We start from the raw sequence: 25,369 nt of genomic DNA, 5'->3' as shown, positions 1-25,369 counted from the left end.
TAAAAGCCCACAGATATACTCGAGAAACCAACAAAAAATAATCCGAAAGTATAATAGACCCAAACAAACCACGGGAAAAATGAACTAAAAAACAGCCGTTAAAGTATAGATAATACTTTTCACCTGGCGTCCTAAACAATCCATTTTGAAAATTACAATACTATCCTCGACTTTTTAAGAGCTACTCTTAATATGGTTATAGTTCAAAAGTTAAACGGGAAATCGGCATGATCGTGGTTTAGACCGACGTGACGATAACGGAGACGTTTATTAGAAGACTTATATATATATATATATATTTTTTTTACAATTCACCAAAAAAAAAAAAAAAAAAGGAAGAAAAAACCAAAATTGTTTTCTTTTCACACATAACCCTTCTTCTTTCTGTTTCACTCCGCAACAAAATTTGGTGTCATTATCCGTTCATACTCTCTTAGTATAAATCATCTTCTCTCAAATTTCTTTAATATCATCTCAAATTTTCACTGTTCTTTCACCAAAAAAACATTTGGGTCAGTGGAAACGAAGCGATATCAACATAGCTGGCTGGTGGGGATCGTAAACCCCACATAGCCGCTGCTTTGAATTTCCCCTTTTCTTTTCTCTTCGTGTTCTTGTTTAATCAAGATTCTTCAGAAAATGGGTAATGATTTTGAGTGATTTGATTATCGTTTTGCTTTTTGTTGTTGATTTCTTGGGTTTCTGGAGTTGAATTCGTTCGCTGATTCTTGCAGCTTAGTGATTTGAACACAGCCAAGATGCTCTGTACACGACAGAGATGAACGAACCCACCCATTCTTTCAAGTTGCAGTAGCAGACAACACTATTTTGCTGCTTTACAGCCCACACATTACTCAACAAAAACAACAATATATATCAAATTTCAATCCACTTTTTTTCTATTTCTCTCTCTACATTATCACTTTCTTTGTTCTTATTCATCATTGATCGTTTTTTCTTCCTTCCATTTGAGTTTTCACCACATGGGTTTTGTTCACTGATCGTTTTGGGGTTTTGGGTTCTTATTAATCTTGTTTTTGAGGTTTGAAATTGGGTTTAGTTAGTAAAATTAGATTAAATTAACTCTGTTCTTTCTCTCTCTAGGTACATTATTACTCTTTTGTTGTTATTGATATTGATATTGATCCATTTTCTTCCTTCAATTCGAGTTTTGGTCACATGGGTTTTGTTTCTTTGGTTGTTTTATCAAAAGGGTAGGCCGGGTTTTGATCTGATTTTGATTTTGTTTTTGTTTTTGGTGGCGTTGAAATTTTAGAATCGTGGGTTTTGTGGGTTTGTTCTTATGGTTTTTTAATTTGGGTTGGTTTGGTGGAGGGGAAAACGAAGCAATAAAAACTTTGAGAAATTGTTGTCGGCGCGAGGTCACTTTCTGTCGGCATTGTCTGTAGCCAATGATGCATTTGGTATTAATTGAACCAAAAAGTACTCTCCCCGTTGTTTCTGTTGCTGTTTAGCCGATTTCGTCATCTTCTTCCTTCGATTTCAACTAAGATATTTGCAGCAACTGATGATCGGCCGCCATTTTTGTGGTTTTTGAGTTCTTTGATCCTCCATTTTTGAATGTGGGTTGAATTTCATCAGCTTTTCTCATCCTTTACTGGAAAGAAACCTGTTCTTCATTTGCTGATTGTCAAATGACGCAACGTTTTCAGAAGATCTGCAGCTTTTTCCATAGTTTCTTCACGATTTCAGGTCTGTTTTTAATTGTTCTTCTTGTTCATGATGATGATGATGATGATGTTCATGTTCTGTTCCTGTTGTTGTCGCTGAATTTAGATGTTTATTGTGATGAACAAGATGAAGATCTGTGCCTTGAACTTTGTTCTGTTCTTGTGGTTTAATGTAAGAATTGTTTTGATATCAAACACTTCAGGATAGGCGACACACTCCTGGTTTGGTTTCTGATCATAAAAATTTGTTTATGAAGTGATAGAATTGAGGATTCTTTGGACTATGTTCGATAATTCTTAGAAATTGTTCTTGTTTTATCATCGATGAGCTTCGTTGTTCTTAAGAAAACATTTGAATTCTTAGCTAAATTCCCGAAAATTTGTTTACGAAGGGATATAATTGAGGATTCTTTAGACTATGTTCGATAATTTTTAGAAATTGTTCTTGTTTTATCATCGATGCATTTCATTGTTCTTAAGAAAACGTTTGAATTCTTAGCTAAATTCCCGAAACTTGTTCTTGTTTTATCATCGATGAGTCTCGTTGTTCTTAAGAAAACATTTGAATTCTTAGCTAAATTCCCGAAAACAATACGAAATCATTAAAAGACACGTAAAAAATAGATATCAAAACAAGGAAACCCATAGGTAGAAGTAGTATTATAAAAAATGAAACGGATATCAAACGAGAACGGATCCCGAACCGACGAGGGTCGTTTAAACTTGTGGTGGTTTGAGTGTTGTGTTTTTTTTCTCAGGTTCAATGTATAAGAGTGTGTATAGTCATTGTTATACTGTAAAAAAGCATCAACGGTGAAGGGAAGAACTCACATGAGATGTCAAGGATCCTAGCAGCAATATTAGGAGGTTCTGCAGGAGCTGTGGCATTGGTGGGATTGATTATTGTGCTTATAAGATTCTTAGCTCGCTCGAGAAACGCTACAAGAACATCGGAGACTGGCTCTTCGGATCCTTCTATTCAAGGTATTGGTTTCGTCTTCGCTGCTCGAGTTATCGATTAGCACACGTAGTTTAATCTATCATCAGCTGGTTGTGTTTTTTGATTACTTGTAGTGGGAAGACATGTCGGGATCGAGTTGTCTCTACGGGATGCTAGGCGTTTCGAGATGGCAGAGTTGGCGTTAGCCACTAATGATTTCAGCGACAAGAACTTGATTGCTGAAGGGAAGTTCGGGGAGGTCTATAAAGGCATGCTTCACAATGGGATGTTCGTCGCTATCAAAAAACGGCACGGAGCGCCTAGCCAGGACTTTGTGGATGAGGTAATCTTCATTTGTTGTCTTCAACATTGATTAGGGGCACCCCCCCCCCCCCCCCCAACGATCACGAGGTCGTTAAAGTCTCGTCTCTCGAAGTATTAACTCGACACGTGAATTTCATACTCTACCGCACCTGTTTTTTCTTTCACGTATTGATTAATGCAAATCATACTCTACCGCACCTGTTTTTTCTTTTGAGATCATCACGTATTGATTAATGCAAAACTAACAGCCTAGGCCTACCGCAAGCGGATATTGTCCTCTTTGGGCTTTCTCGTTCGGGATTCTCTTCAAGGTTTTTAAGATGCGTTTTAAAAACCTTGAGGGGAATCCCGAACGGGAAAGCCACCCCTCAAAGAAAGCCCAAAGAAGATAAGATCTGCTTGCGAGTTTCACTTGACATTCACATATTGTAACAGCCCAAGCTCACTGCTAGTAGATATTGTTCTCTTTGGGCTTTTCCGTTCGGGCTTCCTCTCAAAGAGGACAATATTTGTTAGCGTTGGGTTCGGGTTGATGTTCTCTTTAGTTGCTCATTTTGCCTTACTAGTTAGTGATCGGCTCCCTTTCATCTAGGAAGGGACGGTACTTGCATCGATGTTCAGTTCATGTTTCGATCTAATTTATTTCATTTACTATCAGGTACACTACCTCTCGTCTATTCGACATCGAAATCTCGTAACTCTTTTAGGCTACTGCCAGGAAAACAATCTACAGTTTCTCATCTTCGATTACATACCGAACGGAAGCGTTTCTAGCCACTTATATGGTAATGGTCCATCCAGCTGCCTAGCGAAAATTTTATGGTTCCTACGTGCAAAAGCTCTATTTCTTAAAGAGCACGGGTGTTTGCAGGCACCGAGCAGCGTTCGGCTGAGAGGCTCGAATTCAAGATCAGACTCGCAATAGCTCTGGGGGCAGCTAAAGGTGATCTCTTGTAGATTGACTAATCATCGAATATATCAAATGGTGAAACCAAATTCTTATCTATGAATGCTTACAACGAACTCGTCCCTCGGTTACGTAACCCGATTATCTTATGCAGGTCTGTCGCATCTTCACTCCATTACCCCGCGTTTGATACACAAAAACTTTAAGACGTCCAACGTACTCGTAGACGAGAACTTTATAGCTAAAGTGGCCGATGCAGGACTTCACAATGTCATGGGACGATCTAGCATTTCAGAATCATCGTCTCGAGCAACAACGGATGAGATATTCCTCGCTCCCGAGTATTCATTCTAAAACTTTCTACAATCGATATCAACACTGCATGTTCTATTCGTTCGTATTTTTCATCTTCCGTCCTCTTTTGTAGGGTAAAAGAGTTTCGACAATTCTCTGAAAAGAGCGACGTATATAGTTTCGGCGTATTCCTTTTGGAGTTGTTAAGCGGTCAAAAAGCGTCGGATGCACCTGTTTCCAATCCAAATTATACTCTGGTTGATTGGGTAAGTCGTTTTCTCTACTCAAAAGCTCATAGTCGAACTGATCATTGTCTTGCTCTAAATAATCTCGGTATCGGTCGAACGTTTTTATAGACATTGTTTTTGTTAACTTTTGGACATGGTTTACTTTTCTCGATACGACTCCGATCTCGGGAAAGAGAACGAAGGTTAATGAAAGCAATACGGACCCTACTAGTTCACATAGGTCTAGTATATGGCATCCAGGTTGCAAATAGGACATTATTCTCGTATTTATAGACGTTTTTGTTAACTTTTGGACATGGTTTGCTTTTCTCAATACGACTCCGGCCTCGGGAAAGAAGTCGAAGGTTAATGAAAGCAATACGGACCCTACTAGTTCACATAGGTCTAGTATATGGCATTCGGGTTGCAAATAGGACACTATTCTCGTTTATCTTGCTATCTTTTGCGTTTATCGAATTCTGAAACCGTGTTACGTTCCATACCTATTTGAAAGATACAAAGCAATCCGAAAAAGAACGATATTGGTAGCGTTATGGATCCGAGATTGGGGAAGAAGAGCTTCACGGAGGAAGGTATGGGTGAAGTGATGCATTTGATCGCTCAATGCGTCGGGTACTCGAGCGAGAGGCGGCCGGTGATGAGCTATGTGGTGATGGAGCTTGAAAGGATACTGGAGAAGGAGATGAACTTGACAACAGTGATGGGAGAAGGGAGTCCAACGGTTACTCTTGGAAGTCAGTTGTTCAAAGCCACAAAGTAAAAAGGGAAAACACAGGCTTGTTTATGTTTAGTTCTTTATTATTTTTATTTTTATTTTTATTTTTATTTTTAAATATTAAATTCCCTTTTAAATTTCCCTCCACATCAGAAAATATGAGCAACAGAGCTCAGCTGTTGTAAGTGTATAAAAAAAGAAACAGCTGAATCATTCTTTTTTTTTATTATTATTTTTTATTTATAATTTATAATTTTCATTTATCGATCCCGGAATGACCTCGAGTTATTCACGGTTCGTTAACGGGTGTTTGTTTCGTGAGTTGAACCTAATGAATTAGCGCCTATGTTCGGCTCGGCTCTTATTTAGGTTTAACTGGTTAAACTCATAAGATCTATTTTGGGATCGAAATATTATTTAAAATATTTTAATCTTTTATATGAAATAAATTATTAAAAATAAAGTTTTAAAATATTTCGTAAATGATGTCATGGACTTAAATGAAATAAATTATTAAAAATAAAGTTTTAAAATATTTCGTAAATGATGTCATGGACTTAAACGTTTATATAATTCGGTTGTATGGTCTCTACTATATGCTGTCGTATAATGATTGCCTTACATTTACCTAGAGAATAAGAGTAGCTTACATTTACCTAGAGAATAAGAGTAGCACGGGAATATACATTTACCTAGAGAATAAGAGTAGCTTACATTTACCTAGAGAATAAGAGTAGCACGGGAATAAGAGTAGCACGTGACTTGACTTATTGCCTTACCTAGAAAATAGAGAATATTATTGCCTTACCTAGAAAATAGAGAATAAGAGTAGCACGTGACAGAATATTATTGCCTTACCTAGAAAATAGAGAATAAGAGTAGCACGTGACTTGACTTGTTGCCTTGACTTGACTTATTGCCTTACCTAGAAAATAGAGAATAAGAGTAGCACGTGACTTGACTTATTGCCTTACCTAGAAAATAGAAAATACGTGACTTATTGCCTTACCTTTACCTAGAAAATAAGTGACTTATTGCCTTACCTTTACCTAGAAAATAAGAGTAGTATGTGACTTGAGTATATAGAGGCAGGCGGATAAGGATTGTCTTACCTTTACCTAAAAAATAAAAGTAAAATAAAAGTAGCACGTGACTTGAGTATACACAAGCAGTCTTTCATAAAAATGTTTTCTTGAACTCTCTTTTCCAAGCGGGCGTATAAGTACTTGGGCCTGGCCTTCAGCTAGTACAAGCTCATGCTACCGGAGCGAAGGAGGAAAAAGAGTTTGCATAAATCATGACATACATAAATATTGTAATGTACGCATTTGACGTCATCATAATGGAGAAATATCTCTGTGTACGTGATATACAAAAATGCATGAGATACTTAGATTTAAATCATGACATAAACTATGATGCACGTCATACATTCGTTCTTTCATAAACATAACTTTCATGAATACATTCGTTCTTTCATAAACATAACTTTCATGAATACATATATGGCTTAGCAATATTACAAAATTTTAAATTTATATTTTTGAATAAATTCTATTTTCATCTCTAAGTTTTAATTTAATTAAATTGATAAAATTAGAAAATTAGGACAAACAAAAAAAAAGACCGTAAAAAATGAAAAAATGAAAAATAAAAATTAATAATAATAATAATAATAGGTAGAGGGCGGAAAAAAAAATATTATTCTAATTAAAATTAAAATTAAAAGTGAAAATAAAAAAGGAAAATCCAGATGCCCTACTATGGGTTGGGCTAGGATGAACAAGCAACCCGAGGTTTAAGTTTCGGTCATCTCTCTGCTCACTCTCTGATTTATGTTTCTCTCCGCCGCCGCACGCCGGTGACGCCTCCACTGCCACTTTGCTTTCTTCTCTTCTTCTTTGTCTGCTGCAACCGAAGGTTTCCCGGACTAGGCAATACCACGAAAACAGTTGCTGCAATCGAGAATCGCAAGTACCAGAATAAGCTCTCCTTGTTCTCAGGGTATTTTTCCGTTAAATCTCTTCCTAATCTATAGTTTCTTATTTCAATCATGATTTGAGTTTAATCACAGGAAGATATTTATTATACCTGAAGATTACTGATGTTGTAATGCAGTGATTTGTGTTATCTCAAACGTTCATGACAATTAATTTTTCCTATCAGGATTTTTTATTTATTTATGTTAATCTACAATTTTTAATTTGAAGCATGATTTTCATGTACTGGTTTTGTAATGGAGTGATTTTTTGTTAAATCATAGGTTAGTTACAATCAATTTCTTCTAACGTGAATTTTGTTGATCTTAGTGATGGAATGATTTATTCTACCATGTCTTCTTTCATATTGGAACGTATATTTCAATTGTTTTTTTGGTTATATGTTTAGATGAGATTCAAAAAGCAAAAGCGTCATCGGAAAGCTGTGAGATTCTACACTACATGTTTTGGATTCAGGGAGCCGTTTAAAGTCTTGTGTGACGGAACTTTTGTCCACCATCTTCTCTCCAATCAAATATTGCCGGCCGATGCTGCCCTTGCTAAAGTTCTTGGTGGCCGAGTCAAGGTTTTCACCACTAGGTGTGTTTTCTTTATTGAATCAATCATAGTATGTTTCTTCCTACGCCCATTTGACCTGTTGTTTTTCATTATCTCATTGGTTTGCAGATGTGTACTCTTAGAATTGAAGGCCCTTGGTCCATCCTACTCTAAAGCTTTTGAGGCAGCTAGTAATCTGTCTACTGCAAGGTCAGACACGGACTTATCTTATTATTTCCCTTCTTAACTTGAATAGCTTCTTTTCATGATCATCGATTCTTGACTTTGTCATGTTCTTGTGGTATTAGCGTTGGTTGCTATGAGGTAGTGTAATTGTATTTTCTTGTTCAATTCCATCTTTTCTGAGTTGAAATTATATTTTTGCGTCAGATGTGACCATGAGATAAGAAAGCATGCTGTGACATGTATCATGGAGGTGATTGGTAAATCAAATGCGGAGCATTTTTTTGTTGCCACCCAAGATACTGATCTTAAGAAGCAGCTTCAAGAGGTTAGTTTATTTAATGAATTGATCCCAAAATTATTAATTTTCCATTGCATCTATACTCTTTTCGTTTGCTTCAAGAGCTTATTATCTTTTTCCAACTTCCTAGTTATGAAATGTTTCTAGTTTCTACCTTTTTAACATATGCACTTGGTTAGAAGTTATCTTGGAAGTCTAACTATGTATGTTTGGACTGGTATTTTTGTTATTGTTGGCCATTATTTTTTATTATGTTTAGATTGACTTATCCATGCCTGCTTGTATGGATGGTTTTCTGAAGGGCTGAAATCTTAAACTTGCTTGCTTAATTCTTTTGTATACGTTTGCAGATACCTGGGGTCCCACTTATATTTGGTTTGAGAAATGCACTTTTCATGGAGCAACCAACTGCCTTGGAACGCCAATTTGTTAAATCTTCGGAAGAAAAAAGATCGCATATTTCTGAGGTCGAACTTAATTTGTTACGGAAAGTAACGAAGGACGACGAAGAGGAAACTGAGAAAACTAACGAAGATGGAGATCTGGTAGACAAAATTTCAGAGATGCAGGTTTTGGAAAAGAAAAAGAAAAAGAAAGGAAATTTAAATGATTTGAAGGATAGACCTCAATTTAAGAGAAAGAAAACAAAGGTATTTTTCCATGATAACATTTTCTCTTTATTGTAGACTTGGTTTTGTGCTTCATTTTTGCATTATTACTAACTTGTAACTTTGATGTTTTGGTCCTATCTTGAGCTTTCTATATTAAAATGCCGTGGAAGGAATAGTCTGTAGTTCTTATATTATTTTTTAGGGGAGTGCATTGGACCCTAGTCTGTTTTCTAAAGGAATTGCACAGAAGAATTTTCGTTCGACTATGAATGCATGTTTTGAGGATGAGTTTACTGATTTTCTTTCTTTTTTAGGGACTTTTCTGCTTATTGGCTCTTGGTGGGTTCATAGTTATAAATAATTTTTTGTAATGACCTAATTGCGTTTATATTCTGATTGATTTATTATTATTATTATTATTATTATTATTATTATTATATTATTATTTTGCAATTGCGTCCTTTGGGAGGGTATTCTCTTTTCACCTGCCCCTAAGTTGTTGTATTTCCTCTGATTTTGCCCAATACATTTTATGTTGATTGTATATAGAAAGCAACTCTTCTGACTCTTAATTCATTCCGACACTTGCAGATGATAAGAAAGTAATTTAAGATACAAAGCCAAGATTTTTTTTTTTTTTATCACATTAATGAAAACTTATGTTTTCCTTCTTGACATGTACATTTTCATTTGATCCTTCCTATTTTCAATTGCATGCATGCTCTAGGATTTTCTAGTCACTTGACTAGAGTTATCGGATAAGAGATAAGCTGGTTTTTTGTGAAATTCCTTTCAGCTATTTTGATTGCAATGTTCGATGCTGAAGGATTTCATAGTGATGTTTGTTATTTAATAAATGTGCAGTGAGGGGGGTGTACATGGGTTGAGTTGGGAAAACTTTTTGGACCAACCTAAAATTTTGGGTTGGTTGGGTTGGTGGGCAATCTGAATAATCTTAAAAGTAGGATAAGTTGTGTTGGGTTGTAACCCTATTTTCGGGTTCCCAAACAAACAAAAATGTCAACCTGCAAATTGACTCGAAGTTTCAGTTTTCTAAAAACTCAACCCAACCCAAATCAGAAACAAATCTAATCTAACCCAACTTTTACGGTTTGGGTTGGGTAGTCTAGGTTGGTTGGGTTCTTGGATCATATGAACACTCCTACAATGAAGCACTGCTATTTATTATTTATATTTATGGTGTCATTCTTTTTTTTTTTTTTTTTTTTCTTTTTCTACATAACACTATTCAGGGTACCATTCTGTTGCTGCTCTTAGTTATTATATGATGATTATATTGATCGGTCAGACCAAGTTTCTTAATCACTTTCATTTTCTATTCTCTCCACAAAAGCAGGGTCCAAACCCTCTTTCGTGTCTGAAGAAGAAGAAAAAGGTCGATCCAAACCAACATCCAGTTTCAGAGAAGGTAGTTTGCATCTTCTATAATTTCAAATTATTGTTGCATGATTGCATTGCACTTCATTCTGTTTTTTGTATTATTATTATTTGATAGGATTCAATAATTCATTGAATGAAATGAAAACCAATGGAAAACAAATGGGAGATAAGATGCTATTCGATTGGGCGAAGGAAGCTAAGAATTGGGAACATAAGTCGTAACTGAAATTTGTTGAGTTATATTATTTTCTTACTTATGTCTGTCCTTAAACTAGTATAGTATGAATAATACCATTTCTAGTCCTTAAGCTTAGAAAAAAAAACCATTTTTCGATTTAATACCCAGCCAATACTTATTAAAAGCAAAAGAAACTCAAGAAATAAAATTCCTGTCTAAACCAAAAAAAAAAAAAAAAAAAAAAAAAAAACGGTAAGAATCAAAGTGATTACCTCTTGAAGTCTAGGAACTATAATTTACATTTTGAAGCTTAAAGACAAAAAGAAAAAAAGGGGAAGTTCGAAGGCAAAACGATCACTTCGAAAGCTTCGGGACTAAAATAGAAGAAGTTTGAAAGTCTAGAGATTAGTCTGAAATATTCTTGAAAATTCATGTCCCAATCCAAGGAAATCATCTTCAAGTATGCTTTTCTTTTGTTTTTTCATCATGAGATAGCATGAAAACAAACTGTTACTTTTTCTTTAATTACATCTTACTTCCTAACCACAATATAATTATCTTCTATGCATTTTATTTCAATGCTTTGTCTTAATACCTATTTGTGCTTCTGGGTCATGATTGAATTTTCTATCTTATGCTGCAGAAGGCTGATGATAATACTACTAAAAGGACTCGTAAACGAAAACGGGCACGAAAGGCCAAAACAACTGCAGAGACGGGAGCGCCATAGTTTGTAGTCATCTGATTTGGCTTTGGTAATTTGGTGCTTTGTGGTAAATGGTAGAATGATTTGGTTTTAACGTTTAGAATGCATCCCTAGCAAGAGGATTAGAAGTCTGAAATTAGATGGGAGTTATGGGTGTTCCCTCACGAAGGTGTAGCTTCCATAGATAAGAAAATTGTATTATGATAAAACCCGTTGCCAACCTAAGCTATAGAGATACAATTTTTTATTTTCACATGTAGTTGATACTGGTCAATATTTTTCTGTTCTTGCATAGGAAATTGATTCTTTGAACCTCAACGAGACCAGCTGAAAGCGAAAATGGATTGTTTCACCTTGTGAGGCGATTTCTACCTTTTTTTTTTGCTATTTATTTTAATAGAGGTGTGTTTAAGCTAGACAGCTTTTAGGGGCTTTTGCTCCTTTGGGTGAACTTGGATTTAGATTTAGATGTGGTTTTAGTAGTTGATGAACAAATTTATTTGTCCATGTGTTTTTGTAAAAGAATCGATCAGGATTTGCTATTGCAGTTGCATACATTGATTGAAACTCCTTAAGAGATCTCGTAAAGCAAAATTTTGTTCGCTTGCAATTTTGTAGAGACAATTTTGTTGATGTTTGAAATTTACGACATGGACGTGTTATTCATGATCCTTACAAAAGGCCTTTTTGATTTAATGTTTAGGGAGAGGTATGACTATATAAAACAAATGTATTAGATAATTTACACGAAGCATTGTAGTAAATAACATTAACATAAACCTGTATGTCTCTTTTAAGTATTTTTTGCTTTTTTTTGTCGACATGAGATGTTAAAAGTAAAACATATCAAGTTGCTGTCCTTTCTTCAATGTTCTTTTTTTTTTGTAAGAACTTAATTTTTTTTAGAACATTCTATCTCAAGAATTTCTTAAAAAATATTTCTTTCTAGATAATTTTCATTTTTTTAATTTCCAATATAATTTCTATATTATAAAAAGTCAAAACATCTCAATTAACCTAATAACATTTCATAGAAAAATACATACTTTCTAGAAATTTGAATTTCAATATTTTCAGGGTTGGAGGAAGATAATATAATCCCCATCACCAGTTATGTTTTTATGAGAGAAAAATCTTTTGAAGAAAGAAAATAATTTCTTGTTTAAATGACCATGCTATGTAACATTCGAGCTAAGTCTTCGTAAGTAAGATGAATATTTCTAACCACGGTAGAATAAGAGAACATTGTGTTTGAAATTCAATTTAAATAAATAAGTATATCAACAGCGATATCACTCAAATCTCGATGCCTTGCTCGCATTTCAATACCAATACATGTTGCCAACCTCTAAACATAGTTCAAATAGGATTTAGTGTCTCTTCCTAATGGATAGTATGTTTGAATTCTCCCCTCATTTGTAAATGTTATCTTCAGAAAAGAAAAAAGAAATATACCATCCCTCTCAAACTAAGCAAACCATAACTCAGCAGAGCAGCAATCAGTGTCCTCAGAAAAATAATCAACAACTTAATAAACCACAGATCAAAGCAAACAATCAGGAGAATCATCCCTTTTAAGCATTGGCCTCATAGATGGCTTTGTAGCCTCCAAAATTATTGAAATCATCTTTCTAAGCAACAGAACAGATAGAAGAACTAAGAATAAATGAACAAGCTACAAAAATTTACCTTACCAGGAACAATCATTTTGACCTGGATCTTTCCATCGCTTCAAAATTTCTTCTTCCTTCCAGCTGCTCATCTAACATCTAAATATGTACATGGTGTTGGTTGCTTCTCTTCCTGTATGAATTGGGTATATATAGCAGTCTACCATCTTGTATTACACAAAACCAGCTCTCATTGAAACATCCACGACGTTTTCTTTTTTGTCCCTTATAGGGAAACAAAATGGCCACAGATTTCTCCTCATTGATTCCATGATCTCAAGTATGGTTTCTCCATTGGATCAGTCAAATTGGAATTCTGATGCCTCATGCCTACCCAGTTCATACCCTGGGATGGTATTTCATGCCCTCCCAAGTAGTCGAGTGAGTTTGATACTTTTGGTAGAACGTTACCGATCATGGGATTTCCTTCGTGCAACATTCCATGGTTCCTTGGGGAAATGAATTGTCTGTTCGAGCCCATTGAATGAAAAGGGGAACAGAATTGACTACCTTGAGATAGAACACTGAATAAGGTTTGATCTGTGCTGCTGTTTCCACTGCCAATATTCTGATTTGGGACTATGACACCATCTGACCCCGTAGTAAACCCTCCACGGACTTGATGCTCTCCCGGAAACCAATTATCGCCTAATAAACTTCCAGCATTCATGGTATGAGAATGGATATGAGTAGACATGGGAACCGAGTTCACCGTCCAGTCCTGCATTACAGATGAGGGTAACTGTTGCTGTGTTGGGATTATATACTTGTTGCCTTCAGGATAAATGTTTTCAGGAACACCATGTTGCAAGTAAACTTGCTTGTCTTCCTTTCTTCTTTGCTGCAAAGGCACGGATAAATCTGGTTGCTCCTGGAAATGTCTAGAATATCGATTCTCTTCTATCAAGTCGTGGTTCGATGGCTGGAAATCTAAACCCGAGTGCCTCTCCTCACGATGGAAGGACAGAGGAGCTGCTACTCCCCGTCTGTTAAACACGGAATGAAGTAACTCATCCTTACCTTGATTTTCATAACTAAGGGTGTCATTGTCAGAATGTCTATGTAACATATGTTTTCCAATAACTTTACCTTGGTTTCCATAAGAACAAAAGGTGCTATCGTCTGATCCGCTATGTAACAAAATATTTCCAATATCTCGGCCATGCGAATCACGTTCCACAAAAGTGCCATTATCCAATTGTCTAGGCAACAAAATTTTCCCAATATCCAGACCATGTAAGCCAGATTTCACAGAAGAGCCGTCATCTGATTGTCTTGGCAACAAACTTTTAGCAATACCTCTGGCAGGCATGTCAGGTTCAACATTGAAAACGTTTGTTTTTCGCTCTTCATCAGCATGAGAATTTGCAAGAGACAAAACACTAATAGATGTTGCATAATCATGGCTGGTAGCAGAGCTGTGGTAATTCTTTGGCATGCTTGGTTCTGGGTGAACATCACCAATAGAATGTAAGGACTCTCCCTGACTGGCTGAGCATTCTATAGCATTACTGTTTCTTGATATTCCAGATTCTTCAAGATGAGCATCACCAGAATTTGGGGTGTCGTGGTTTTCAGAATCAGAATTTCTGTAGGTCTCCAGCCCACCATTGACCTGCTTTGAGGATTGACAACTTTGGGAACCAGAAATTGATTTTTCAATAGGTTCATTCCTTGTTTCTTCCCTATCCATTTGATCTGTTTCTTCAGTATCCATTTGGTCTCGAAGCATGCTATCATGGCTTTCAGTGTCCACATCCTAGCAAAACGAGTACAGGTAATATGAACTAGCAAGACTGCATACAACGATGACCAAACACTTGAACAAAGAGAGGAAAATAAATGAGAGAGAAGAAAGAAGCAGAATTGTTAAGCACCATCAGCAATTTTTGCCTGTCGTTCAGATCTTGCTCCAAGGCCTTGGTTACTTTCCGTCTCTGTAAACGAGTCTCTCTCCAATTTGCATATGCAACTGGGAGATGAACTTTTGATAATTGCACCCTATGCAAAGAAAGAAACTATTAAATGAGGGAGACAGAATGAAACATTCAATTTGGTATAACAATAAATACGTTACTTCACATATGCTCTCACCAGTGCTCATGCAACTTCTTTCGTTCTTCCTCTACAAATACTTCATATGGTTGTACATTAAAAGCTTCCATGTCACCTAAAACTTGGTCAAGGGATCCAGATTGCTTCATGTTCTTCACGAGGTCAAGCTGCTTCTTGCTAATCTGAAGTGTGTGAACAAGAAATTGACATCAAATCACGCCCAAGTACCAAAACTTGTCCCTCTTGTCAAAAGGAGAAAAATTCATAAAAAGAAAATAACCAGATTTTCATGAAGTCTGTTAAACCATAACTTTTAATCATCAACATAACAGAAATGTGTTATAACTATGTTTTGGGCACTTTAATAAATGTTTTGGGCATTTATAAAAGTCCAACATCCTATAGACTTTATTTCCCTCTTAATGTTTTGGGCATTTTAATACTTTTTTATGAGAAACGAAGCTTTGAATTAATGAAAGAAAATAAAAAACTAACACATATAAATGGAGAATAATTACAGAACTCCTAAGACAAAAGCTCCAAGGAGAGAAACCCAAACATAGTATTATCCCAAAACTCCCAATGATATTATTCTATTCATTTCAAGCAAAATGAAAGAAATAAAAAAGCACCTAACCTTGAAATATGACATATATTTGGAACCATCACTACACTGGATGTTGCGCTTTTGTAGCTTGACCTCAGGTCTAGTTCCCACATTAAGCATATCATCTATAGGAGTTGATGAAGTTCTGCATCTTTTTTGCTTGTATTCTCGACTGCACAACCTGTTTTTAGACCAGAATAGTGCACACCCTGTTAATCATAAAAACTAATAAATAGTCGACAGAACACATCCTGTTAATCATAAAAACTAATAAACAGTCAACAGAACAAAACGCATATTTAATATAGAGAAATTGCCTCTCAAATAGAGATTACAAAGAAAAACATGATGTGCACCTATACAACCTATTCACAACTGATAGCAGAAAAACATCGTGATACCTTGAAGAAACTATCCCTAACTAAAAGGAACGATGGATAAACCATACAAGCGTCCACTAATCTCATATGAAGAACCACAAACAGATTCATTCCTTCAGAATTCATAAACACCAGCCTATATAAAGAATGGATCAATATGCCTCATGCATATTCCAGAATGCCAAGCTAAATTACCGTTCGGAAAGTACTCTACCCTTCATGAATGAAGTCTGTTATCACTGCTACATGCTTTCTCCTCTGCAGCCCATGAACCAGACTCTGATGTAGCTATCGCATTATCCTTGTGATAGTCAAATCTGGACTCATTCACTTGGGTGGAGACTCTCCTTTCTGCATTTCTTGACCTGCTTAAAGTGCATTTTGAATTCTGAATTTTTTTCGTTTGACAAGAAATACTTTGGCATTCTGTTTAAATGGATACAATTGGCAGGCAGGATCCAAATTAAAATATTTACTAATTAACTTCTTTCCATTCCAAGATTTATTATTGAATGCTAACCTTGACCATCAATCAAAAAATCAAGAAATGTGCGGACGACTGAAAAGAAATCAACAGTATGTTTTAAAAATTGGTCATTTATAAGCAATAACCGCTAAAGTGTAATGCAATTGAAAATAATCGGGAGAACAATTAAAGAGATGAAGCAATTCTATATGCCAGCTACCAGCTTTAAATATCCTTCATTACAACAATATGCAGAATATTGTCCAAGCTGATGTTCAAACTCTATCAGTGCAAAAGGTCCAAAATTATGAGTTTGAAAGAAGAAAAAAGAAAAGGTAACCTCCATGTTGGATGTATGATTTCCTTCTCTGGATCTTTGCAGTTTGCACATCGATCCTTCAGTTTCTGCAGATATTCAATCATACTGCCACAAGTAGGAACCAGTATTAGCAACAACATGCTTCAGTTTATAGTAAACACCATTGAAAGGCGTACAGAAAATAGAGATATTTCAATAGTTAAGAATAAATTGTTGAAATCATAGTGATATTTCAAATAGTTAAGAATACAGTGCTGAAATCATAAAGTTAAAAATGGCAATTTTACAGATTGAACATTCAGTACACTTCTTACTTGTTATGATACTTCTGTAACTCACAGGAATACGACTTTTTAGCTGTCATTAAACACTGTTCATCTTGAAGAACTGCATCGGGGTGCAGGGCACCAGAGCAAAGTGAAGACTCCCTGCAAGACATATTTTGATAAACAACAGTTACTTCATAGCCATCAAGATCCCTCCAATTAAAGCTGTTGTCCATTTGTGCATTAGGCTGTCCCAGCCCAGTTGATGGTATTATTTATTTATTTTTTTTAATGGAAGTGTTTGTTTGTTATTTATAAAATAAAAAAGAAGAAGAAGAAAGAAAGAAAAACTCGCCATTTAACAAGGGAATTTCCAAAGTGAAAATTATCCCCAGAAAACAATGCTTCCATCACATCAGTTTCATTTTCTTGTTCTTCAGGAAGAAACCTCCTCAGATCGTTTCTCTCATTTTCTGAAAGATGTGTCTGCCAAACCTGAAATAAATTCAAGGCCAAATGAATAAAAAGAAATACAGAAGGGAAAGCGATACTTCGATACAAATAACAAGGCCTGACCGCAAAAATATTGCTACCTCAAGTGAAAGGACTTCTGATAAATTTTTCAACTCAAAAATCTCACGAGGAACATCAAAAACGTCAGCTAAGATACTGTGTTTATTGGAAACTGAATCAAGAAATGGTCTTAATTTTCTCCAACTTATGCCAACTTGTTCCCTTTTAGAAACAACTCTTCTTTTACTCCCATCCCATACCAGAGTAATATGGGATCTCAAGTTTGCATCACTGTGCGGCAATGCAAAATTCTTTTTTCTAACTCTATATGAATCCCTCGTACTGTGACTGACTACACTGGCAGAACTCAATTTTTTTCTCCGTTGATTGGCCGCCATTAATCAAGTATCAGAACAAGTTGCAGGAAGACAACATACTAGCACATAGATAGTGCAGCTACGACTTTTATGAGAGGCCTGAAAAATGAATCAACTAGTGAACCTTTCAATACTGTAGAATCATCAAGCCTAAGTTAATTTCAGGGATGGGGCTTCAAAATCCTTCCCAAGATCAAACTATTCTTTAACTAGTAACTGGCATAACATCCCATGTCATAGAGAGAACATATTACAGCCATATACAATCTTAAGTAGAGAAACATAAACTCAATTGAAAACATTTTTTAAAATGTCGTTTATTGATCAAATGTAACATCCAATTTCAGGCAGCCAATTAGCCCTCTAAATTTTCAATTTTATTTCACAGATTAGATGATCACTAGCATACCATATTTTTAAAATATCAAAAATGAAAAGTGATAAACCTTTTATTCTCATCGTAGCACATGTCAATCAAAATGGTTATATTACAAACAAGCATTGAATTCATACCAAGTACAGAAAACCTCACTTGAACAATCATGGGGAAAAACTTTAAGAAAAAACATGGATTTAACAGTTCGAAGAACAAAAAATAATCTATTCAAAATGCAATTCTCAGTAGCCTTCAACCTCCATTGACAAACAATACACAAACCATGAATCAATATTCCTAATAACAACAATACATAAACACCACCAATCAAACCCATCAAAAAATAACCTAGCAAATTACAAACCAAAAGCCTTCTTCCTCCTCTTCATAAAAAAACAACAACAACAACAACAAAGCCTCAGCCTACAACCAAAAACAAATTCCACACCAATAGAAAAACAAAGAGGTCGCATTAAGAGTCAGAGCAATGCAACTAGAGGAAAAACAAGAAAAAGAAACACTCACTAGAATTAAAACAAAAAACCCCACAGTCGGAGCAACAGAAAGAAACATAAAGATTGAGAAAACCTTGAATATTCTCAAAACGAAGCTCCTATCGCCGCAAAAACATGGAAAAGTGCAAGAAACCGCAGTGAAGAATGGATGAGAATTCTGAAACAAAACGATAGAAAAGTGTAATCGATGAAAAGAAGAAGTAGAGCGGAAGCGTGAACGAGTGAGAGATAGGGTTTTGGGTTATCCAGAATATTGCGGAAGCTGAACTGCGAGAGATAGAGAGAGGCACTGAAACAGAGACCCAATGGCCATTGAAAGAAGAGAGAGATGCAGACGTTGTTCGGAACCGTTAAACTCGTGTGTATTTTACTTTTCGGCTCGGCTCGGCTCGGCTCACTAATAATTTTTCTTCACATCCGGAAAATAGTTTACCATTCCATCCTTCAAATATAATAAATATTAAAAAATATTTATTATTTATAATAATTTACCATTCCATCCTTCAAATATAATAAATATTAAAAAAAATTTATTATTTATAATAATTTACCATTCCATCCTTCAAATATAATAAATATTAAAAAAAATTTATTATTTATAATAATATTATTATGATGAGCGATATTAATAGATAAGTATAACTTTTTATCGACAACTTAATCCAACCTTTTAAGAAGTATGGGTTGAGTTGGTTGGACTATAAATTCTATTAGAGTTGTTCGGATCAGTTTTTGATAACCAGTCAATGTGAATTTTAATTTTAATTTTTTTTATTTGAATAGGAATAATAGGCTTATTCCTTTTATTTATTAATTAAATTCATTTTGATTTTTCCCTATTATTATAAATATTAAATTCATTTTTTTTCCGATATATTTTAAATATTTTTCTTAATAATTCTACCTGAATTTCCTCTCACTACGACATTTTTTCTCATTTAATCTTTTTTTTTTTCACTCTAAAAATTATCTCTTTCAACTTTCCTTTTTCATTTCTCTAGATTTATTTTATTTTATTTTCCCTCAAAAACAGTTATTCAATGCATATGGTTTTTGTTTTTACAATAAATAAATAAATATATATATATAACAAGATATTGATATATTGATATCTTGATAATTCTAACAAAACATTAGAAAAAATTATTTTGATACAGTATTTCCAACTATCGAATTTTCGTCGAAACATAATTAAAGGCTCTATGCGTGTTGTCTTTGACACTTCAAGCAAATGTACGTTCTTTTCATATTCTCAGAATAATAAAAACGCTTTTTAGACCTTCAATATGGAAAAACACATAACAGAATTGACTATTTCGGATAATACACAAGAAAAGCCAGAAGAAAATAAAACAAAAACCGTGATGATAAGAAGAGCCAAAGAGGAAGAGAAACAAACATGTATAGAAAAAGCAGAAACCTCGATAAAGCACTACTTCGTCAAGTAATACGAACGCACTTATTAGCAATGATTTTTTTTTCGTTGTCCTGTTTACCATATAGTTTGAAGAAATCCTCATGAGTTACATCAATTGCTAAAGTTCAAAAACTCAATCAATCGATCAATCCAAATGAGATGCAACCAAATGTTCGAATCCATCCACCTCACATGTTATTAGAACTCGAAAATAAAATTTAAAATTAAATCTGCTCAACTGAAGAAAATTTTGTAGACTTGTATAGCAATTGTAGATACAAATCATACAAAGAAATTTTAGTTTCCATTTCACTATCAAGTCTATTCCCAAAATCAGAAGATCTTACTTCATGGGGGAAACACCCCATTCAAGCAAAGCAACTTATTCAGATGCATTCATGCACCACCAATATACGGGAGTTACAGTTTTCTCATAACATAAACATCAAATCAGAATTTGAGTAGAAAAATAATAAAATGCCTGCAACAAATCTTCAAGACATTATCATAGATGATTGTTCCAAACCACTACTACAAACCCAGAAAAAGAGTTTGATTTCTTAACCAATCAAAAGCTTGTTTTCATCCAAAAAGGTATAGGTGGGTACCTCCAAATTGTATGGCGCTGGTCCTTTACGGATCCTACCGGAGATGTCGTAATGGGAACCATGGCACGGGCAAAACCACCCACCAAAATCACCAGCATTTGGCAAGGGAATGCAACCAAGATGTGTGCAAACACCAATCACGATAAGCCATTCTGGATCCTTGACTCTTTCGACATCCTGCTGTGGGTCACGAAGAGATCCAATGTCGACGCTATTTGCTATCTTAATATCATCTTCAGTTCGTCGCCTGATGAAGACTGGTTTTCCACGCCACTTAACCGTCACAGTAGAACCAGGCTCAATGCTTGAGAGGTCAACCTCAAGTGAGGCCAGGGCAAGAACATCCTTACTGGCTGACATGCTAAGAACAAACTTGAGAACAAGGAGGCGAATCAAAGAAGCATAGACAAACCGACCGCCTGACAAGACAAAATAGGCAAATGCACGCTTGCTGGGATCACCCGGAGGAAATCGCTCATGATTGTATTCATCATACACTATCTTTGAAGTAGGGTTCTTAACGGCTGCAACAGTTGCAGGAACATCTGGAACTAAGTTGTTTTCGCCCATTGAAGTCAAGGCATCAGAAGCGAAACCTAGCAAAGAGTTATTCTATTCAATCATAAAATTTCACTACAGGAGAAAGAAAGAATCATTCATAACAAAAGAGCTGAATCACAAAATACGATTGAAATGCAGTCATCCAATCAATTGCCTTGGGCAGAATGTTCAACATCTAAACCTACTGATTGTTAAAGTCAGAGTCCAAACCATTCAGTTTTGAAGCCCTTTTTCATTTAATTAGTACCAAACAAACACAATACCAAATAATAACATGCTAGTACACATTCTCCAGGGGAAGTTATAAGCGGGCCTCAAACTGTTTCCAGAGAGTGCTAACAAATTTCTGGCCGACATTTCTATTGAAGACTTACATACAAGATTAGGAAATAAAACTCAGTAATCAGTCGCATAAAGGTTTGAGGAAGGTTTTAATCAGCATCCTATTCTAGAGAAGGGTAGAAAAGGTTAAAGGCTCGATGATTTCAGCTTTGATAACAATCAATAGTAAGGTTCTCAGCCATGATGGTTCCATTGGCTTTTGATCACGAGAGATTTGGATTATATACCAATCAGCTTGGAACTAGCTTGTATGAAACCATTGCTAAGGTGTAGGATGATAGGCTGAGGATGGTTCTTCCTAGCACTATTTTGCACCTACAAGGCACCTACGAGGTTCTTATGGCCTGATACGAGCCTATTAGAATTGGCACTAGCAACCATGGAACACAACTTCATAGACCTCTATAACACAAACCAAAAGACCACAATAAGCCCATGATCACATCATGGCTAATGAGCTAATATAGAATTTCAACGCCCAAAGGCAATGCTGTTCAACCAAGTAATACAAACTTTTAATAACTATAAATTCTTCTCCTTGTTTATGAAACTCGACCTCCCCCAACGAAGTCTCAAGTGTCTGTCAAGAGAGAAGGGCAATGGCATACCTTGAGTCACCTGCTCTTGCTGGTTTTGACTTTCATTTATTTTCTTTCGTCTTTCTAATTGTATGGTCCATAAGGGTGTGGACTATGGAAATGCCCGATCTTTGGTGTTTATAACAAATGCTTCTTTTTTAGGTGCCTAAGTTCTCAAAATCTTGGCCCTTTTGTAAATGTTATTTCAAGTAGCTAGATTCCTTTGAACAAGCTCCTAAATGGAGTTTTTTTTTTATTATTATTACTAATATTTTAGTACCATCGTAACTCCTTAGGTATCAATAAAAAGTTGTTTCTCATCTCAAAAAAAAAAAAAAGTTTTCAATGCCAAGTTTTGTTTGCAACCTACTATCTGTTGATCAAGATATGATAATAAAAAATGAGAAAGAAAGAAATACAATCCAAACGGGAGAAAAAAAAAATTAATAAAAAAAAAAAAAAAGACAACTGCTTAAAGTTTGTAAATAACAAATCCATTCTTCCAATAACAATAAACTACACCCCAATCACTGCAGCCCGTATAACATCCGTTTATTAAAAATGAATTAGTGCACTGAATGTTCTTTTGTAAGGAAAATAATTACTATACTCCCTCTACAATGTTGCATATCATCCGTTTATCAAGAATGGGTGAGTGCTTAAAATGGACGAATGCTCTGAACTTTATTCGGTACAGATAATACAGAAAACCTTAAACTAATTTGTTTTAACGGAAAAGTAAAAAAGAAAACTCACACTTAAAACTTATGCACTCGAATGGGCTAAAATCACACTTTTCAATGAAAGGAAAATGAAAGAAAGAATAAAAAATATTTACAAGAAAAAAAAAATGTTAAAAATTTTGTAAAATTTGTAGAGCAACGGTGAAAAGATTCTAAAATAAACGAAAAGGGGCTGCTTCAACAGAGAGATATCATCGTATTGCTAAGAAAATACGGTTTTTAAATAACATTTCACGTTTTCACAATATTTCCAGAATGAGAAACGAATATGCAAACATGATGGTAACAACAAGTTAAGAGCTTTGAAAACCAACTCTGGAAGATTCAAACATGAACTCCAATAGGAAGTGATTGATTCGACTAAGTGATATGATGCCCCAACATAAATCCCATAAACAACCCTCAAATTTACAATGAAAAATGAGTACGCAAAACATGATTCATCATCATGAAATGCAACTAAACAGTAGATCGGTAAAGACCATTATCAATCCCCATCTACGGCTAAACATGATTATTACAACAAAAGCAAGTAACAAAACTACAAGTCAAATACTAACTAAGGATTTCCCTTCCCAAAAACAAATTTCAACAAAAGACATCACATCTCCACCAAAACAAACCCTAAAAAACGCCATAAATCAACTACGCGCAGAGAGAACAAAAGTATTTCAGAGAACAGGGGAGCAAAATGTAACCTCGACAACTGGGCGCAAAGTTGGATCCAAAAGCGAAGGTGTTGAAAGAGCTGACGGATCTGAAATCATTGGATGGGGCAGAATCACCGCCATCAGCGATCTTATGAGAACCGGGCAAGGAAGAGGCAATAGAGGGCCTGAAATGGGAAGAAGAGAGCCTTCGAGCCGCAACCCTCAGCATCTTCGACGGGGAACAATCGAAGCCTTCCGCGGCGAAAAATGAATTGGGAAGAAGCGGTTCGAGGGATATGGAGTATTGGAGTGGAGGCGACAGAACCGGCTTTATTTTCCCCAATTTGCACGAGAAATTTGACCTTGCCTTGTGTTTGCCTACGCGGTAAGCTTCTTTTTTATAATAAATAAATAAATAAATAAAAACCTTTTTTTTCCTAAATTTTTAAGAATCAAGCTAGATTTCAAAATTTAAATAAAAATGTTTAAACAAATTATTAATAATAATAATAATTAAAAAAAAAACATTTAAGGTTAGAGATCGAGTCAAAGTTTAACGAGGTATTTTATGCAAGGATGGTCTACGATTTCCTCTCCCGTTTCAAAGAGGATTGGATCGAGGTAAATCAAACTTCTTATGTGAATCATGGGGTTACGGTGTGTGAGGAGATGTTCACATGGGCTTGAACCGACTTAGCTAGTCTGGGTCAACTCAACTTAGCTTGACTCAATCTAGATTGAGCTTGTTAGTTGAACATGACTCTCCATAATATTATGATATTGTCTACTTTGAACATAAGAAGGGGTGCCTCCTCACAAAGGGGGTCGCAGTGACTAAGCCCAGGTGACTGTTTATCAAAAACATAGGTCTCCGCAAAGTTGTAAGACCATGTATGGGGGCTGACGCCTGCCCAGTGTCAGAAGGTCAAGAAAGTTGGTGACCTGATGACAGGGGAGCCGGCGACCAAAGCCCCAGTGAACGGCGGCCGTCGATGTGAGACTTTCATTATCCAACGCCTCCCCTTAATCAAGGCTCGACTCCTTTGGAATCTTAGTCATTGTTTACTTTGCCCTCGAGGAGGGTTGGACTCCTTTGTTCGACATTTGAGGATTTACCAATCTATTTGCACGACTAAGTTTATGGCATGTCTTAGATACCATATTAGTTGAACACGACTCTACACAATGGTATGATATTGTCCACTTTGAGCATAAGTTCTCATGGCTTTGCTCTGGGTTTCCCCAAAATGCCTCATTCCAATGGAGAGAGTATTATTTGATTATAAACTCATGATCATTCTCTAAATTAGTCGACGTGGGACTTTCATCATCCAACCGAACTGAGTAAGCCAAGTTTATAGACTTTTTGACACTCTTTTCATCGTTAAGGTAAAAATTATCTCGAGTCTAGATCGACACTTGTTCGACCCTTAACGGTGATTCTCCACTCCCGAGTCGGGCACATGGGTTTGGTTTGTAGTTTGTCCTCGAGTAATAATATTTAACCAAATACAATGTGTCCCATCTATTTTTCTGTTATAGGTTTGGGCCTAGGAATGACCCATCAAGCCCATTGGGCTGATTTTTGGGCTTTCCTAAGCTTTAACAAAGCCCAATACATTAATACATTTTTTTTAATTCGAAATTTTCAAATTTTTATCTTCATATTTATTATATTAAAGAAATTATATTGATATTCAATGAAAATATCCTTTAACGTAAATATACACATTTGGTTTTTTTTTTTTTTTTTTTTTTTTTAATAAATAAATAAATTTATTTTTAATTTAATCATATTTTTAAATAATAATCTCAACAAGGACATTATAACCTAGAGTCTGAGTGGTGTCTAGCTTTAACAAGCACCTTGACAGCGAGTGTTGATCCCAA

The 25,369-nt window shown here is 35.4% G+C and overlaps 3 protein-coding genes and 1 non-coding gene across 7 annotated transcripts; 2 read left to right on the top strand and 2 right to left on the bottom strand.

Annotated features, from left to right (window-relative positions):
• Positions 1 to 415: 415 nt before the first annotated feature.
• LOC111805580 (proline-rich receptor-like protein kinase PERK3) lies at positions 416 to 5,382 on the top strand. Its single transcript, XM_023690697.2, has 9 exons — positions 416 to 643; positions 735 to 1,713; positions 2,450 to 2,675; positions 2,766 to 2,974; positions 3,614 to 3,740; positions 3,827 to 3,898; positions 4,017 to 4,203; positions 4,290 to 4,422; positions 4,898 to 5,382. Exons 3-9 carry the CDS (start codon positions 2,528 to 2,530, stop codon positions 5,162 to 5,164), a joined length of 1,143 nt encoding a protein of 380 aa, XP_023546465.2. The 5' UTR covers positions 416 to 643; positions 735 to 1,713; positions 2,450 to 2,527; the 3' UTR covers positions 5,165 to 5,382.
• Positions 5,383 to 6,872: 1,490 nt separating this feature from the next.
• Positions 6,873 to 11,613, top strand: MEE21 (PIN domain-like family protein). 4 transcript variants are annotated; one of them, XM_087119598.1, is made up of 8 exons: positions 6,873 to 7,123; positions 7,508 to 7,698; positions 7,786 to 7,866; positions 8,047 to 8,167; positions 8,491 to 8,790; positions 10,109 to 10,180; positions 10,977 to 11,085; positions 11,332 to 11,613. In XM_087119598.1, exons 2-7 carry the CDS (start codon positions 7,508 to 7,510, stop codon positions 11,058 to 11,060), a joined length of 849 nt encoding a protein of 282 aa, XP_086975724.1. In that variant the 5' UTR covers positions 6,873 to 7,123; the 3' UTR covers positions 11,061 to 11,085; positions 11,332 to 11,613. The 4 variants fall into 4 exon arrangements, with proteins under 4 accessions (XP_086975724.1, XP_086975672.1, XP_023518570.1 ...); XM_087119546.1 differs by having other exon boundaries at positions 10,974 to 11,085; XM_023662802.2 differs by having other exon boundaries at positions 10,977 to 11,613.
• Positions 11,614 to 12,539: 926 nt separating this feature from the next.
• On the bottom strand, positions 12,540 to 18,928 carry LOC111808530 (uncharacterized). The gene is made up of 10 exons (XR_015412063.1): positions 18,654 to 18,928; positions 17,393 to 17,788; positions 17,155 to 17,294; positions 16,848 to 16,961; positions 16,555 to 16,638; positions 15,944 to 16,113; positions 15,399 to 15,549; positions 14,801 to 14,943; positions 14,584 to 14,707; positions 12,540 to 14,465 (listed from the first exon to the last, which is right to left on the bottom strand). It is a non-coding gene; the product is annotated as an uncharacterized LOC111808530 (transcript).
• Positions 18,929 to 20,282: 1,354 nt separating this feature from the next.
• LOC111808136 (cytochrome b-c1 complex subunit Rieske-4, mitochondrial) lies at positions 20,283 to 23,851 on the bottom strand. Its single transcript, XM_023693952.2, has 2 exons — positions 23,528 to 23,851; positions 20,283 to 21,201 (listed from the first exon to the last, which is right to left on the bottom strand). Exons 1-2 carry the CDS (start codon positions 23,706 to 23,708, stop codon positions 20,558 to 20,560), a joined length of 825 nt encoding a protein of 274 aa, XP_023549720.2. The 5' UTR covers positions 23,709 to 23,851; the 3' UTR covers positions 20,283 to 20,557.
• Positions 23,852 to 25,369: the final 1,518 nt, after the last annotated feature.

Source organism: Cucurbita pepo, chromosome 1 (genome assembly GCF_057944985.1).
Source record: "Cucurbita pepo subsp. pepo isolate OVF chromosome 1, ASM5794498v1, whole genome shotgun sequence".
Classification (NCBI taxonomy): domain Eukaryota; kingdom Viridiplantae; phylum Streptophyta; class Magnoliopsida; order Cucurbitales; family Cucurbitaceae; genus Cucurbita; species Cucurbita pepo.
Note: the sequence above shows the minus strand (reverse complement) of the source record. Positions and strands in the feature narration are given on the sequence as shown.